This window comes from Ambystoma mexicanum, chromosome 14, assembly GCF_040938575.1.
Source record: "Ambystoma mexicanum isolate Mex_15411 chromosome 14, UKY_AmexF1_1, whole genome shotgun sequence".
NCBI classification, from domain to species: domain Eukaryota; kingdom Metazoa; phylum Chordata; class Amphibia; order Caudata; family Ambystomatidae; genus Ambystoma; species Ambystoma mexicanum.
In genome coordinates, this window is record NC_090940.1 from 667,916,473 (window position 1) to 667,934,582 (window position 18,110).

The 18,110-nt window shown below is 46.6% G+C and overlaps 1 protein-coding gene across 8 annotated transcripts in view; it reads left to right on the forward strand.

The window, feature by feature from the left end:
• The window catches only part of SYNE2 (spectrin repeat containing nuclear envelope protein 2), a 1,840,150-nt gene that overhangs the window by 844,560 nt on the left and 977,480 nt on the right, over positions 1-18,110 (forward strand). For all 8 annotated transcript variants that reach the window (XM_069638223.1, XM_069638224.1, XM_069638227.1 and 5 more), the window contains 2 exons: positions 7,010-7,267; positions 14,768-15,049. In XM_069638223.1, the coding sequence (XP_069494324.1) occupies positions 7,010-7,267; positions 14,768-15,049 (540 nt within the window). The remainder of the gene's footprint in view (positions 1-7,009; positions 7,268-14,767; positions 15,050-18,110) is intronic.

Consider the following 18,110-nt stretch of genomic DNA (forward strand, 5'->3'; position numbering starts at 1 on the left):
CACAGCTCTTCCCAAACCAAATAGTCAGTCACCTCAGAATCTTTTTCAGTGTTGCGGCCATTTGTTAAAGAGGCAAAATCTCTAGGTTTCGGTCCCTTCTACTGCAGTTTTCATTTGTGTTTTGCTCAAAGCTTATTAAAAGACAGCTGGACAAATATACACCAAGCTTAGATTATTGATCTGTTTGCTGAAGCGTGAAATTGGTCTTTGGTGTAGCTCCATCAAGCAGAACGTTGTCAATCTGAAAAATAAAATGAGGCTTTCCGGTTTCCGGTTAAACCCGATAAACCCCAGAAAAACATTTCTGTCTCCCCACCAATGGTATCTTAGTGTGAGCATGGATGGGAGCAAATATGGGAGGGTTGGAGAGGTGGCTGGGCATGCAATAGGGGAGGGGCGCTACACCTTTCCCCTTAGTATGTCTCTATGCTTTCTCCCATTGCTCCCACTCCTGTCTTCTGACCTCATTCAAAAAGACTGCACACTCTAGGGGAGAGGGTGGCTGATAGATTGTGTTTGGGGGTGCCACCAATTCAGTATAAATCTTAAAAGGGAATGATTCCTTTCGGTTAGCTTAGCGAGCAGCTCGACTAAGGGAAGGCCCACAACCTAGGCCTTACTTTAAAATGGCAAACCAGACTCCCTTATTATGATCGCACCTCACACACATAAAAAGACGATAATGCACAATGTTATCCCTCCAAGCTTTTTCTATTGGCTGATTATATAGATGTTACTTGGTTACATAGGAATTTCGGCCTGGTAGTAGAATGGTGACTTGTTTTCCTGACAATTCTGTCTATTGTCCCAACTCTATGGCCAAAATGCTTTGCCCACTGGGCTTTCTCAAGGCGATTTGCATATATTACAGTGTTTCCTCATTATAACCAAGAGACTGGAAATTCTCAGTAACTGCTCTAGTTAAACTATTGGATAGCCGTCTTCTACTTGTTATGCAGTTTCAAGTAGTTGCCCCGCTAGTCTTCAATTTCGTTCAAAATGCTCAGTTTCCTATTGTATGTCCTTATTGCCGATTCACATGCCAAAATGGTCCAAAAATGCCTCAAAATAGCCCTTGACCACTGACAAATATTTGCATTTACAAAAAATCGTTTAACATGTATTTTTCAGTGTGGCTATTTGTTCCTCCAGACCAACTTGTTTCCCCTCCCTCTAATGTAGGGTTTGAATAAGACGTGCACAGACACCAAGACAGGTACTACTTTGAGCAATTGTATCCCAATTTTCAACATTATTATGTAACCATGAATTCACACTCCTCCAAAAATAAAGAAAATCTCAAAATTTGCAGCAATTCCTCAAAATAGCCCCAGACTAGTGACAAATATTTGTTTTCAACTAAGCAAGGATGTAACATAGATGTTGCAGCATGTGTATGTGTCCCCCAGCCTGTCTTTGTGGCTATTCCAATATACGTAGTGTTAGACACATGCACAGGCACTGAGAAATCTCTGTTACATCCTTTTTTGTAAAATAACATATTTGTCTGTGGAGGTTTTGAGAAATGATACACAACTTTTATCCATTTTTTTGACCATGCATTCACTTGGCCCCAAAAAGAAAAAAATAATCCTAAAAGTTGCTACACTTCCTCAACCAGCTCCAGACTACTGACCAATATGTTTTTCTTTTACAAATAAAACAGTGTAACATTGTATTTGCACCATCTGAACTCAGTCTCCCGGGCTCTTTGCTTCTGTGCACATGCACACACATTGAGATAAGGCAAGCCACACTCCAGATGTGTAAGGCTGTATAAGGAGTTGGTGACAAAGTTCATTGCTGCATTGTATTGTTACACTTTTAAGGCCCCCTAGTACTCCAACACGTGGAGGCTGTGCCGGCCCTCGCTAGTCTCCACTTGAAGGTCCGTGCAAAGCTTTGACTAAACCAGGGGATCTCATCACCATATTTTGTTGCACCTAAGTCTTGAAAACACATTTAGAAAACCCCAAAGTCATTACTTAGTCTCACGCGTCTTTGCGTTCTGATGCATTCAGGCTTCTGTTCAGGTTGGGGAAAACGAAGCTGCGTTTATCCTCTGTATGCTTAACATATTTCTATATGGATGTATATGTCTGCCAGAGTGGTTTATTGTGATCTGTGTATAGAGTATTCTTGAAAGACAAAAGCACATCTTTCTACCAAGAAGATGCTGGAAGGTATATGTGGTCAAAAGTATGTGTTTCAGACTGGGCTCAAATCCCTGCATCGTCACTTAACTGCAGTGCGTGATCTTAGGCAACCCATTTGATCTCACTGTGCCTTATCCATGAAAAGTAGATGTCCTTAGAACAGATTCTGTCCACAGTGTACTCTAGAAACAAAATGCCCCACTCATTCTAATACTCCACAAATAAGAACAGTGACCATCCATAGGGCACGTGGAGACCATAATAAGTGGCGGTGGGGCGCGGTATAAATCAATTTAACACATATTGCACATAAGAGACTTAATTTGCCTTTTAGTTTACTCACAACCATTCCTTGTAATGTTGCTTTCCATGAGGCCATCAAGTATCAAAGCCACCCCTCACTTCCTGTAACATCATTTTCTGTGATCCCACACTGATGTCAATACATATGCAAATTAGGGATTCCTGCACGTCCTTTGTCGTACAGGCCCTCCCACAGCATAGACCCTGCCTTTGATATCGATGAGGGCATCATTCTGTACACAAAACTGTCTACATCCTTTCCACGGGCAGTGCCTCTACTCGATCCCGCTATCAAAAGTCAAATAAAAGAGGGTGCACTTCATAAAATGTGCCTGTGTTCAAGCAGAAGGCCCCATCCCCTTTACAAAATGTGCCTGGTTACCTGCAACCCCATCCCTGCATCTATTCTGGATAAATATGTCCCAACACCAATTGCAGCATGGCTGCCACACAACCAATCAAGGCATGGCTGCTGTGCCAATTTGCACGGATACCCCGTGAAGGGCACCGTAGGCCATTCCATGGGCAGGCCTAGGCACCCTGAAACTACTGTGAGGGTGATTTGACTGAGTATGAAACAATGTTAACCTTACATTAACATAACTTAACAAGAGTGTGTGCTCGCCAACATCCGCTTCAGTACATTTGTTCTTTACAAAGTCAATGATAAGCCGTGTGGTGTCACCTTCATATATGCAACTGTATCGGCCATTGTATGATGGTACAGTATAGAAAAAGGCTCTGTAAGATGACCTGTTTCTGACTTTGGAAACACTTCAGGTGCCTGTCAACAGAAAGGAAGAAACATCAGAGGTTGTGTCCTTGCAAACTTCAGGTGATCAAGAAACTCCTACAACAGTTCAGGAGATTATTGCATCTGAAGTGGAAACAACTACAGGGGGCGATTTGGGTGAGAGACCCGAGCCAACCTCTGAAGCAAACCCTCAGGTTCCTGAGGAAGTCCCGGAAAAGGAGGCTGACATTTCAGGGCTCGCGGTGGCGGCGACTGTTTCTGACATAGTGATGAAAGTTCAGGAGAACATAGCCAGCAACATGTCTGAGGTACGTGGGAGTGTCAGTGCAAAATGCTAGTGGTTCATAAAGGTGATAATCATTAATACAGAAGATAATGTTATAGTTTCTACTGTTGTAAGCTTCTATGTAACTCACCTACCTTGCGTTTCTGTATATATACATCGATTGAGCTTCATCTCACTTGTCTTCGCAGCACAGATGATTTCGTCATCTCCTTATACTTGATCACTACGCAAAACAACTTTATTCGGCCTATGAGGCCATCAAAGTACAGCAAATACAACATAGAAGGAAAAACAAAACAACGAAAAAGGCGGCTCCCTCCTTGAGTGCCACCAGACAGATCTTTAACCAAAAAATCAAAAACCACCATTCCCATGCCACTTTTAACTCCCATAATGTCTCGGCCCAAGGAGGTAAGATTTGCCGCCCCTGAAAGGGGTCTGTTACTAGTGTGTTCACCCAAGGGGGACACATGGTCAGAGTTGGGGGGAAGAGCTGACTGTAATCCCACTTCTTTGGGTCCGCCCGTGGTGTTTACATTAGTCCAGGACATCCCTTGCCATGTGGTCATCCCTAAAGACCAGTTTAACAAGATACGTTTTAGCAGGGAGTTTAGACAGTCTGGTACACTCCAACATCGAGCCCCTGGGCACAAACCCATAGTGCCCTACTGCCCGCATCCAATGAAGGCATTTATTCAAAAGGGCGTACCTTGGTTCTCTTCTATCAGTGAATAGTTTTGGGACCCCATGGAGGAACACTGTAGAACTTCTTCGTCCTTCATATGTATGGTACCTAGGCGGGGACCTCCCATGACAGGATGTTGAGGCATTAGCCACCCTTCCCACTGGGCGCATGTTGCCCTGGGCCCTCAGGGCAAAATCCTGCAATGGTGGGGGCTCATCCCCCAAGGTTGGGCTCCCAGTAGGCTCCCTCAGCAAGGGTGGCACTGGGGGTTGGACTACCTCTGGGCACCTTTTCATGGGTGGGGGAATCAGGGCTCCAAAGGCATGGGGGGGACAAGGGCAAAGGGGATATGTCCCTGTGTCAAAAGTTGGACTCAGCCCTCCAGGCCCAGCCCCTAATGCGCTCTCTCCATCCCTCCCTGTCCCTCCCTCCCCCCTGGCTCCCAACACCCCCTTAATCAGAACCAATAATAGATTTTTGATATCAGCCAACTCAAAAAGCAGATGTTGACGGGAACAACTTGACATATTGGCAGGTGCGATGAGAGATGGGGCTGGCGGGCAATGATCTCCTTGGGAGGGGAATTGGGAACCCATAGTGGACTAAGATGTAGGAAGGAGCTGGCCCCCGAGGCAACGTCCGGTGTTGGCTCGCTCCAGGTACTACACGGAAGGCTGAACTGCTTTTCCGCGCCCGATCCGTCTGGGCCCTGATCCATTGCATCCATAGCCGGAGGGGCGAGAGAAAAAGGAGGATGGGCTTCAGTAGCAACCAATGTCATCTGTGAGTCTGTGGTGCCGGGGTTTGGGCCAGAAGGTGAGTAAGAAGGGGCCAGCACCAGAGTTATGTCCAGAGGTGGGGCCGAGGGAACACAACCTCCAGTCATTTTTGCTATGCCCATGGAAATCCTCTCACAGCCATTGCCCAGGATATCGAGAAGGTCAGCAGTGGCCACACAGTCAAAATCCCCCCACCCCCCTGTGGTTAACAAGTTAACAACGGGCACAGGTTCGTCGTGTAAAGCAGCTTGCCTGACCGGGAGCAAGGGGTGGGTTCAAAATAAATCAACTGGTAATGCCAGATGGCCGTGATGGGAACCCCATCTGAAGGCTATGGGTACTGAGTGACTCGGGTATAGGCTCCCCATAGATCCTCCCCCCCCAGGTCACAAGCAATATCTGTAGACAGTTGGGTGGGTGCTCCATCAACGTTAGAGCACCCAAGGCAAACTCCACTTCCCTGCGTATCCCCCAGTGATTTGCATGACAGCACCGCATCTTTCTTTGGCCCATAATTGGTTTCCGGTACGCCAATGAGACCGGGGGGGCCTTGTAGGTTCGATAGAAGGGCAGACTCGGAGAGGAAGAGGGGGGTAAAGCGGAAGGAAGGTCCTCGCCTTGCGTGGCTCTGGCCATTTCCGCGGCAGCACCCTGAGGGAGCCTCAACATCATACACACTGAGTCAGAAGAAGCCGTGGAGTTCAATCCCTGGATGTAAGTCTCCTCGCACCTCACGAAGATCACTCTGTGGGCTGCTACACTGTCCTCTTGCACCTGTTAGGACTCCAATCAGTCCACCGGCGGGGCGTGAACACCTGCGCCGTTTGACCCACGGGCTTCCACCCTTGTGGGTTTCAGCCCGCAGTATAAGTCCTGTTGGGGGCGGGGCTTAGGGATCACCAGCAATGTCCAGCAATGACAGACTCCAGGGCCCCCCAGGTGTCAGCAAACACCCGTGCCATTTCACCCGTGGGCTTGATTACTTCTTCATTCTTTACGTATTCTTATATCGTTTCAGTACGTCATTGTGTCTTCCCTTTGTGACGTCATTTTTCTCTCATCTGTTCGTGTTTACAGCTCTTATATTTCTAATGGTGTATGCCGACATCCTTCCACCTCTTCAGTAGAGGGTACATTTGATATGGTTGCCTCAATGCATAACATCCCGCATATCTTCGGTGTGGTATTGGAACGATACCTGGTGCTATGCACAGTCTTTCTTCTTCGCTTCCACTATGACGGAGGTGAGGGGACGGGCAATAGGGATGACGTCATCTGCCCTTCTACATTCCTGATTCTCCACCATTTGCAAACCGTGCCTTTCAAGTCCTAGTGGACGGACCTCATCATGCCTTTCATCGCAACTTGCTGTTATCAATGGAATTTCATATCTGCTCACAGGGTGTTCAGCGGGTCCAATCAATTAGAGCACGCCTCCCGTCCAATCAATCAAAGCATGCCTCCCGTCCAATCAATGAAAGCACGCCTCCCGTCCAATCAATGAAAGCACGCCTCCCGTCCAATCAATGAAAGCACACCTCCCGTCCAACCAATCAAAGCACGCCTCCCGTCCAATCAATGAAAGCACGCCTCTTGTCCAATCAATGAAAGCACACCTCCCGTCCAACCAATCAAAGCACGCCTCCCGTCCAATCAATCAATGCATGGTTACCATGCCCAGGTGAAATACTTTATTTCAGTTAAATAATCATAATAGTGTCACATTAATATAAAAAAGAGGCACGAAACACACATAATCCAAGTAACTGTGTACAATTCATATAAAGATATCCAACAATAAAATACAAGCTATAAAGTGCTTGGTGAAAAGGTAGAAAATTAGAACAGCGTTAAAGCAATGACCACGTTTATTAATGCACATATAGAGCCTCTCGCTTGCAGCCGATTGAATAGACGAGTATGAAATGCATTCTTTTCTCAACCTTGTTTTCACAGCTGTGTCACTTCCTCTGATCAAATTTAATCTGCCGTTGAACGAAGGAAGATATGGGTACCTAACTATATCTCACTTTGGAACTCCCACAGGTGCCGGTCAGCAAGAAGGACTCATCATCAGAGATTCCCCCCTCAGAAGACACTCTTTCAGCAGCTGAGGGAATGGTTGAGGATGGAATGGAATCATTGAAACAGGGACATTTAAAGAAGAAATCCAGGCGCACCATCAAAGCCAAATCTAAAATTCCTCGTGTGATACCTAAAGTGGAGAAGGACAATTCCGTGAGTGAGACTGCGGCTGAAATAGCAGCTGATCAGCAAGAGGAGATGCCCAGCAACATCTTTGAGGTACATATGAACATTGCTATTAAATGCTAATGTGTTTGCCTAAAAAAGTACACACACCCATGTGTATACATGTATTCGGTGTGAACCCTTGCACACCTACCGATAGGTCACCACGGTATTGCAGGTGTTTCTTAAAGATCATTGTGCTGTGTATTAGGAGCCCATCAACCTGGATGTGTTGTGTATTCCTTTCCAGCTCATCTATGTCACTTTAACCATCATTGCATTCACTCTCAGCTTTCATCACAGGAATAGAGGTTATATTCATTATTCTTGCTGTTAGCTGCTGGTATTGCCACATGGAACATGGAACCATGGCCCAGCAAGGGGTTCCAAGTTCCATGGAGGCCAGCTGGAGGTCGCTATGGAGTGACTTGTCTTACCTGTGTCATAATACAGGCAACGTCTGGAAACCATCCCTGTTTCCCTGTGTGAGTCCTACACTCTCAACAATCATGAGGTCTTTTGATGCACTCTACTGTGACATGGTCAGTGAACTGACCTTGACATGAGGGTTAGGAACCCCATGATCCTTAATTAGGAGGGCCCATTGGGTTGGAAGCCAGAGGCAGTCCTACCCCAGAAGGGGAAAGGGGCAGTTGAGAGGGTACCGATTCTGGTCCTCTCCCCAAGTGCCAGTTCATATATGCACAGTACAAACTTACAGCACCCCATGCCCCCTGAGAAAGATGCTTTCTTTCCTAGAACCAAAACGAATGTAGCAGCCGTATGGAGAGATCGTCTGAGAGAGTTCAACCCATCAGCGCCCCACGCTATTTTCCTACAATTGAGAGACAGCAGACGGAGAAACAGAGAGTTTACACGGCCACCTGACATGCTGCACACAACTCCCCAGCACCGGCACAATGTAGCCAATGTGAGAAACCTAGGGGTGTACTCCCATCCAGACCCCAAGAGTCCGCTATTCAGGTGGCCTGGGGAGGGCCATCGCTTATGGATCCCAACACTGGGGATGGACGAGCGAGGGAGGATCAACTGGATAGGGGAGTCAGGGGTTGCCTTCGTGGGAATACCCCAGGTGAGATGCGTTATTCTGACGGGACAATAGAGGAAGTTCCGGACGCCTTCAAGGGATATATTGATTCTCACAACTCTTATCCAGGTGTCATGACCTTTGATTCCAACCCTATCATTTATGACCCAAGAAGGAGAAAGAAAGCAGTCAGTTGCCTAAGACGGGGAAGGAAGGAGACCCAAATAAAACAAGAACACAGTTCTTGTGTTAAGATCCATTCAGCCTCTACTGTCCATGTTACAAAGAATACCCTCAAGACACATGTTTTGACAATCAATCAGCAGACATAAGGGGAGTTACCATTCCCTTCAATAAAGACAAGATTAGAAGATTTTCCTATACTCAATCTCAATGCCTTAAAAAAATAACAGGAACTCAATTTAATCTCCAATCCCATTACACTTCACATCCCTCTCCCTCAGCTTTCTCAAGGCACTTTCAATCACACTGCATATCCCCCTTCCCATTTCCAGCAAATACTGAGACGAAGATGATGCAACTAAGAACAGTAAAGATTACCCATACAAACAACATAGGGGAAGTAAGGGAAACCTGCTATGGAAAGAACACAAGTTGTCCCACTACCCACTAATAGAGTCAGGCAGGGTCAGGCATTTGATAATGACCACTCACACCTGAATCCACTTGTCTGTTCAGCTATAATGTGGTTTTTCACAGAGGAGGGAGAGAGCTGGGGATGTTGTCCGGACCAAAGAGGCCAAGGAGCAGAGAGCAGTAGGACCTGAAGCCTGGAGGGGAATGGAGTGCCAAGGCGCTAGCCCAGTGTTTGTGAGGGGCTGCAGCATGGCTAGGGAACCATGTCTCCAAGGAACCAGAGTGAGGCAGCCTGCATTTTGCTGTTGTTGTTCGGCGAAATGCGCTGCCCGGTGAGTTTCATGTCAGTGAGAGGGAAACTTGGGAGCGTGTGGTTGATTGGAGCGGGGCGGGAGAAAGACACAGTTAGTAAAGCAGCACGGAGCGGAAAAACGAGAGAAAGTTTATAAAGCATCACAAAGCAGAAAGCGAGAGGAAGCTTAAGAAAACTGTTTAAGGAAAGCACGGAAAAGTGAGAGAAAGTTTATAAATCGGCACGAAGCGGAAAGCGAGAGGAAGCCTAAGAAAAAAGTTTAAGGAAAGCACGGAAAAGCAAGAGACATTTTATAAAGCGGCACGAAGCGGAAAGCGAGAGGAAGCCTAAGAACCCCGTTTAAGGAAAGCAGAGAGAAGGAAAAGGTGCTGGCAGCGCAGAAGCAAAGTAAAGACATTTAAAGTGTGCACGTTAAGGAAAGGAAAGTGTGTAAAGTGTGCAGAAGCACAAGAAGAAAACAAACAGGTGCAAGTGTGCACGTTAAAAAAAGAAAGTGTGTAAAGTGTTCAAGAGGCACAACACAGATAGAACAAAGCAGAGGAAGGTGCAAGTATGCACGAGAAAGCAAAGGAAACAAAGGAGAGCAAGAAAGGGGTGCAGGAAGCACCTGAAGGTGAAAGGTTAAAAAGAAAGAGCGAGGAATAAAGAGAAAGGATACAGATCAGACTGGTCACGCCTAGGAGAAGCAAAGAAGCAAAGTCTCTGATTGTACTCCCACAAGTGAAATGTGTATAAAAAGTAAAGGTACGTCCTGACAAGCTAACCTTGGGTTTGAATCAAAGAGGGGCTAAGCTCGGGGAAGGGCACCTTGAGAGGCCTGAGCTGAGCCTGTGTTTGAAACCAGGAGAGCTTGTGAAGTGTGTATGAAAGAACTGTGTATAAAAGGAAAGGTACATCCTGACAAGCTGAACTTGGATTTGAATCCAAGAGGGCCTAAGCTTGGGGAAGGGGAACCCTGGGAGGAAGTGGAAGACCTATCTATCATTCTGTGATAATGAAGAAATTGAAGCTTGGGGAAGACGGGCCTAAACATGGGGAAGGGAACTCTGAAAGGCCTAACGAAGATGAATACTTATTGGTTTTGATGCTAAAGTAGTTAAAGTTTGCGGAAGATAACCCTGAGAAGCTTGGAGAGGAACTGTGTATATTTTGTTGGTTGTGTTTTGGAACTTGGAAGAGCTAAAGCTTGGGGAAGGGAATCCCAAGGAACTTAAGACATTTGAAAGTTTAAGACTGTGACCAGAACTATGGAGCAGGTCTGATGAACAGCCCTTTGTTGACTGAACTCATTTTTGTGAAGATGACCACCCCACATATGGTGAGAAAGTCACCTGAAACCAACCTTGGTTTCCTATTTTCTGTTGAACTGCAATTGTTTGTTTTTTAAAGACTTCCTAACAAGGGCAAGCATAGGTTTAGACACAGCCGGAATATTGTTTTGGACTTTCAGACATCGACGGCCCTTAGAGGTAGGCCCAGTTAGGCATTACACCAACCAAGAAACCTTAGTGAATAAAAGTTTTGAAACTAACATCTTTGAGTCTGTGTCTCTTTTGATACCATGACTGTCTCACACCAAGCAACTATGCAGAGCATTTTGCATCAAAGTCTTGAGAAGGAGTAGCATTTGCATAGCAAACTTTCACACATCTTGTAGATGGCCTCACTGCAACCCCCTGCGCGAACTGGGACATTATTGCAACACAATGGCCCTGAACGGAGAAATGGAGTGGGGCATAACCCCCTATTCGTAACTTCCAGCGTTTTTAACAACTTCTGGGTGGGAAAGACAGGGCCATATTGGTCAGGGCCAGTGATCCAATGTAAAAAGGAGGGGGAGAATAAGAGGGGTAATAGGAAAAAGGAAATTGTGGGTTGCTGAGGGGAGGTCAGAGGAGGAGAAGGTGGCAGAACGAGACCAGCAGAGGGAAGGATAGTCAACTGGAGTGTTGAGGCGAATGAAAGAAAAGGTGAGGCATTGTTGGTAAGAGCAAGTGGTACTGAGTGGCGAATGTGCAGGCAAGGTGAGTGAGTGAGAGTGTTAGAGTGAGTGTAGAGAGTGAGTGGAAAGTGCTTGTGTCAGTGAAAGGTGGGTGACTGCGTAGGGTAGTGTGGAGGATAGACTAGTAGTGGGGACGAGGGAGTGCCCCCTTCTCGTCAGCATCCCTCTTCCGCGTTCACTCTTGCCAACTTCATATTCACATTTGCTTTCTATATTTGTGGGATTCACGTCCCTTGCTTTCTCACAGTTCTTAGGTCAAAGGCTTTCGACATTACAGGGATTTTTCTTGACCTCCTGTATGACCACTTTGACCTATCTTGGGGGCTCTCCTACGGCCTTCTGGCATCTGTAGTTTCATTCAGACAGGGATTGACCAGGTTTTCATGGAGCAGCACCCATGTGGCGCCGGGTGTCTTTTGCAGCTGGTCTCCCCTTTAAAATGTTACAGTTCTTTAAGCTTTTCTTCCTTTCCACTTTGCGACTTTCATTCACTACAGCCCGGTTCTTATTGGCTCTCCCCTCGACTCACCGGCTGTGATTAGCCGATTGGCGTTCCTCTTTAACTGGAGTCATGGCCGGTACCACAGAAGCAGGAGTCTCTCTCTCGCTGCTGCTTATCAGCTTCGATACGCTCCGTGTACTGTTCACATCTGCTGCAGCACACTTGGACTAATGTCCACGGCCTTATGATTCTTTCAGCGGAGGGTTTGCGCGGTTTTTTCATGTCTCTCATCAGCCTCTCGATATTTTCCACCTTTCTTCTTCTCTTGAACTGCCGGGTCTAAATAGCTGTCTTGTCGTGCAATCTGCCTTACTCGTACTGTGCTCTCTTGCTCCACCTTTTATCCCTGTGGGGAATGGAGAGGGCCGTCAGGTGTGTGTAATTTAGGTCAATTGCCTGACTTTGCCTGGCCCTTGTGTCGGGAGTTGTCAGGTACACAGGTTTCATATTTGTCTGTTGTTTGTCATAATGTAAAAAATGTGTTTGAGTTGGAAAAAGAGGGTGGTAAAGTTTCCAGGTATCCGACAGGGTCGAAAGGGAAAGTTGTGTTACATGTCATTATAACCCTCGTATTAGGCCTTGTGGTGATCTCAGAAGGGTAGGGTTTGTGAAATGAGTAGGAGGGTTTGCAGGAACTGTAGTTGTTTGTGACATTGGGTTGGTAGGCTTTGAGAAGAAAATGGGAATAACGGAGATCATTAAATGAACAGAGGGGATTATGGGATATATATACTTTTTGGGTGCAACCTGGTTTGGGACCTTAGAGGATTGGTTATGTGCAGAGGGTTTGTTGGATCTGGGCAAGAGAGTTCTAATGGGAGGAAGCGAGGTAGAGGTATTATAACCTATAAAGGTCTTAGGGAGTTCGCCCTCCTCTCCTTCTCCCTGGCTTGTGCCATATCACGTCTCACCTGGGGTATTTCCCTGAGCACAACCCTTGGCTCCCCTATCCAGGTAATTCTCTCTTCTTTGTCCGCTCCCAGGGTTGGGGGTCTGAGAATGTCGGCCCTTCTCAACCCACCCGAATAAGGGGTTCCTGAGGTCTGTTTGGAAGAATACCCTTAGGCTTCTCACAGTATGCACAAGATAAGGAGGAAACAGAATAGGAATTTCAAACCAGAGGAAGAACAATGTCTGTGTTGAGTTGTCCGACAATGAGATACAAGGATTACGTAAGATACTAAAGATCTGTTTTTTTCAAAGTTGTATTTAATGGAAAAAAAGAAGGCTGTGCAGCATCTATGGTTCACGCGGGTTCTCTTGTGTGCGGGACCCACGTGAACCATTAAACGTTTGGTGAATGACAGATGGGGCAGAGGATCAACGACCATTGTGGATCCCGGCCGCCTTTCTCCCTCTCTCTATGTTTTAGACTCAATAGAGTCATTATTTACTTTACTGCTGTAGCCTTCCTATTTCCACAAGTGGTGTTGAGGATGGGATTACGGAGCAGGCTGGCGGTGAAACTGAACTGTGTCCTGCATGTTGCTCTGCATGCCAGCGTGGCTAAACTCTGCCTCCACATGAGGAAATGATGGTACAGTGAAGAAATTAACCACATGAGCCCTGCTGGTCAGAGTCTTTTAAAATAAATAGAAGGTCAGTAAGGAATAATCAAGGGGGATAGAAGGGCTGATGGGACTTTAAGAGGAATGATGGAGCTCCTAAGAGAACATAACATAGTACATCTATATATTTATTTATATCATCCGCAATCCAATAGCATGATTGAAAGATTTACAAGAAGATTGAAAGAGCTGATACAAATGTGTGTACAAAATAACTGGAACTTCAAGAGGGAGTTAGTGAGGTTCATTGCTTCTTACTGTACCATGCCCCTCAGTGTTACAGATGTGACTCCTTTCAAGTTAATGCGTAAGAGGTTGCCATGCAATAGGTTGTGTCCGGGATGGGTGAATGATGAAGGAAGATAATATAAATGGAATGAGGAGATACAGAGAAACTTGCGAGTCAGAGTACAAGATAAAAAAAGTGAGCAGAAAAGGTATACCGATGACATACGAGGAGCAAGAATGCTTGGTATACAAGGAGGAGATTAGGTCAGAGTGAAATTACCTGGAAGAATAGTGAAGGGATGTTCGAGATTTTCGAGTCCCAAAAGGGCGAGGGAGTGCAGGGGAACTTGTACTTATTTGGGAAATGGGGATAGATGTAACATGAAAAACATGTCAAGGTCGAAGGAGTGTGAGTGAAGTTGGAATTATTTTCCTCCCTCTAGTACTATTTTATTTACAATTTGCATATTTATATTATTGGAATACTGTGCCCTAGAGGGCCAGAATTAACATGGAGTTTTGGTGTTGGCCTGGGGGGCCACTAGGACTGTTTTTACTTGTGTGGTAAAATGTCTGGTTCCCTTTCCTTCCCACCCTTGTGTGTGCATTTGTTGCATGCTTACTACCAGGTATAGGGCCTGCACCATATAATAAGGATGGCCTGAGTCGTTATGACACTTTAGTATGTGTAATGCCGGCACTAGGGACTTTGTACTATTTTATTAGACCGTCTTGTTCCCTTTTTCTCTCTCCTCTCCTTGCCATGATATGCTGTGTGCCTATCCACTACTTCAGAAAATGTGCCTGTGTACAATCAGAAGGCCCCATCCCCTTTTAAAAAATGCACCTGGTTACCTGGCAACCCCATCCCTGCATCCACTATTCTGGATCATTATACCCCGCCACCAATCACAGCATGGCTGCCCTCCAACCAATCACAGCATATCTGCCCTACAACCAATCACAGCATGGCTGCCCCACAACCAATCAAGGCATGGCTGCTGTGCCAATTTCCATGGATACCCCTTACAATGCACCGTAGGCCATTCCATGGGCGAGTCTAGGCACCCTGAAACTACTGTGAGGGTGATTTGACTGAGTATGAAACAATGTTAACATTACATAACAAGGGTGAATGCTCGCCAACATCCTCGAGTATGTTTGTTGTTTACAAAGTCAATGATTAGCCGTGTGGTGTCCCCTTCATGTATGCAGCTGACTCTGTCATTGTATGATGGTAAAGAATAGAAAATGTCTCTGTACGATGATCTGTTTCTGACTTTGGAAACACTTTAGGTGCTTGTCAACAGAAAGGAAGAAACATCAGAGGTTGTGTCCTTGCAAACTTCAGCTGATCAAGAAACTCCTACAGCAGGTCAGGAAATGATTGCATCTGAGGTGGAAACAACTACAAGGGGCGATTTGGGTGAGAGGCCCGAGCCCTCCTCTGAAGCAAAACCAAAGGTTCCTGAGGAAGTCCTGGAAAAGGAGGCTGACATTTCAGGGCTTGCGGGGGCGGCGACTGTTTCTGACATAGTGAGGAAAGCTCAGGAGAACATAGCCAGCAACATGTCTGAGGTACGTGGGAGTATTATTACAAAATGCTATTGGTTTTTCAATAGTGATAATTGTTGGTACATAGAATAAACGACCCCTAGCCCCATATAATGAGTATGGATATAATTAGCCACCAAGTCTCTCAATCATGTTTTGTTAAATGTGCTTAGAAAGTCACAGAACTCTGGGATTAAGGCATAACCAGGTTACACATAGGGTTATCTTCATGTAATCCTTAGAATGTATGGGGCCTTTGACTTTCTACCAGAAAGCATGCCTTACCTCCTGTGCTACTGCTTGTCACCTCAAAAATACCCTCTATATCACCTAGCAGGTCATCACATACCTGCTTTTCTGTGTGCTCTTAATCCTTGTCCTGCTACTGTCATGTCATTTAAAAGTTGCATATGTCCTCATTCACAAACACCCCCTATGTCTCCTGCCCTCCTGCAAACCTTGACAAATACTACTAGTAGACACTGCCCTTCAAACATAACACAGGTTCAGTCCTGCACATGGACCCTTGTTTCAAAGTATACACAGTTTCCCCTAACCCTCAAACTCCCTCCCCATATAGTCTGTGAGGCTAGGGCAGTAAGCATGGCCGATCTCCCTTACCCTCAAACTCCCTCACGATATAGTCTGTGGGGCTGGGGCAGTAAGCGTGGCCGATCTCCCTTACCCTCAAACTCCCTCGCCATATAGTCTGTGGGGCTGGGTCAGTAAGCATGGCCGATCTCCCTTACCCTCAAACTTTGTTGCCATATTCTCTGTGGGGCTAGGGCAGTAAGCGTGGCCAATCTCCCTTACCCTCAAACTCCCTCACCATATACTCTGTGGGGCTGGGTCAGTAAGCATGGCCGATCTCCCTTACTCTCAAACTTCCTCCCCATATAGTCTGTGAGGCTAGGGCAGTAAGCGTGGCCGATCTCCCTTACCCTCAAACTCCCTCACGATATAGTCTGTGGGGCTGGGGCAGTAAGCGGGGCCGATCTCCCTTACCCTCAAACTCCCTCGCCATATAGTCTGTGGGGCTGGGTCAGTAAACATGGCCGATCTCCCTTACCCTCAAACTTTGTTGCCATATTCTCTGTGGGGCTAGGGCAGGAAGCGTGGCCGATCTCCCTTACCCTCAAACTCCCTCACCATATACTCTGTGAGGCTAGGGCAGTAAGCGTGGCCGATCTCCCTTACCCTCAAACTCCCTCGCCATATACTCTGTGGGGCTAGGGCAGTAAGCGTGGCCATCTGCCTTTGTCGAGGTTGCATGTCCTCTGAACCATCTTGCAGAAAGTTACTGAGTTTCTTATAACGTTAGTCGTGCCACAGAAGCCAGGTGAATAGAAATGAAATGGCCCCACCTAGTCTCCTATAGGGGTTTCCCACAGTGAGCTGGGAGGGGATTGCATTTCCTATTAATATCAGTAAAGTATCTTCTTCCTGATTCTCCATCATTTGCAAATCTTGCCTTTGAAGTCCTACTGGCTGGACCTCATTATGGCTTTTCATCGCAACTTGCTGCTATCTATGGGATTTCAATTCAAGAGATTGCCTTTCTCCTGCAGATTCCTCATCTGATAGATATCCATTCCAGTTTCAGCTGCTCGGAAAATTCTTCGATAGGGGGCATTGTGCACCTCGACTCGATCAGTTCCTTTTTGCCACATGCTCAGCACGCTGCTCGAGAGGAACACTGCAATCGATAACTTCGATCACTCTACATTTTTGTCGTTTTTTGGTTTGACGCGAGATCGACCATGTCCGCGCCCCGAGTCTCCGGTTTCAAATGCTGCAGGGACAGCAGCTCGAAAAATGTCTGTGACCTATCCACAATCCATCTGCATGTGGTGCCTCTGCATGGGTCACAACACGGAAGGCTGTACGTCTTGTGGCAAAATGAACCGGAAGTCCCACAGGGAACGGGTGGTGAAACTCGCAGTAGGCAAACTTCCCTCTAAATCCCTGTTGTGGTCGACCATTCGGTCATCTGAGGCCAAAACAGAGGGGCGTACACCAGAAAAGGAAGCGAAGCATCGGAGAAAAACTAAAAAGAAATCTCATTTCCAAAGCCATTCGTCCTCCTCCCACAAGAAGAAACAAAGCCACTGACACCAGCGCAAGTCCGATTCTTCAAGCGAACGCAGTAAGTCGTCACAAGGAATTTAAGACCCAGATGCTAGACATATTTAAAAAGGCAGTGGTAGGTACAGGCGAGCCCTCAATGCAGCAGGCCCCAGTAGCTCTAGCGGCGCCCGGCGACTCCAGCCCCAGAGCAAAAACTATCACGATGCCATGTGCGTCGGCTGAGCCATCTCTCTCCGCGCTGAGCAAGGCCAGGCCACCTTCGGCGCTGGTGCTACCAGTGTGCCTCATGCACTGCTTCCCTCCAACGCACCCTGGGCTTCGAAAGCCTTGTCTGTCCAGGCTGCTAAGCCGTCGATGTCAACCACCATCGAACGGTCTTTCGCTCCAAAATCCAGGACCGACTTTTTCAGCTCCATGGCTGACATTTTAGGTGCCACTAACGATGACAACCAGAGTGGCTTTGACCCTATGTATTCAGGAGCTGGAGGACCTGAATTTTATGCCCACCAAGCAGACCTTGTGGCGCTAGCTGGAGATCTGCATGACACCAGTGAACTCGACACGTCCCTAGATGTAGAAATGCAGCAGATGAACCCTTATGGCCACACTAATGCCAAGTACAGGGCTTTAGTTGAAAGGGTGGTAGATATGATATGATGATATGATATGATAGTCTATTTATATATCGCCTATACACAATGTCTTTCAAAGCGCTTCAAGGCAAGGGAGGGAACAAGGGAAAATACAATGACATCCTTACAGGCCATGAACAGTAAGGATGTGAAGTTAACTATCGTACTCGGCCTGACGACATTACAGATAGTGCAAGAGTTAAGACATAGATAAGGAAGGGAGGGGGAGAGTGGGAAGGAAATGGAAACAAACAGGCGACTACCATACTAGGCCTGACAGCATTTCTGGTAGAGCCGGAGAAAACAAAAGGTGCGGGAAAGGGGTGCAGAAAGGGAGAGGAGGAACAAAACAAGCGACTATCGTA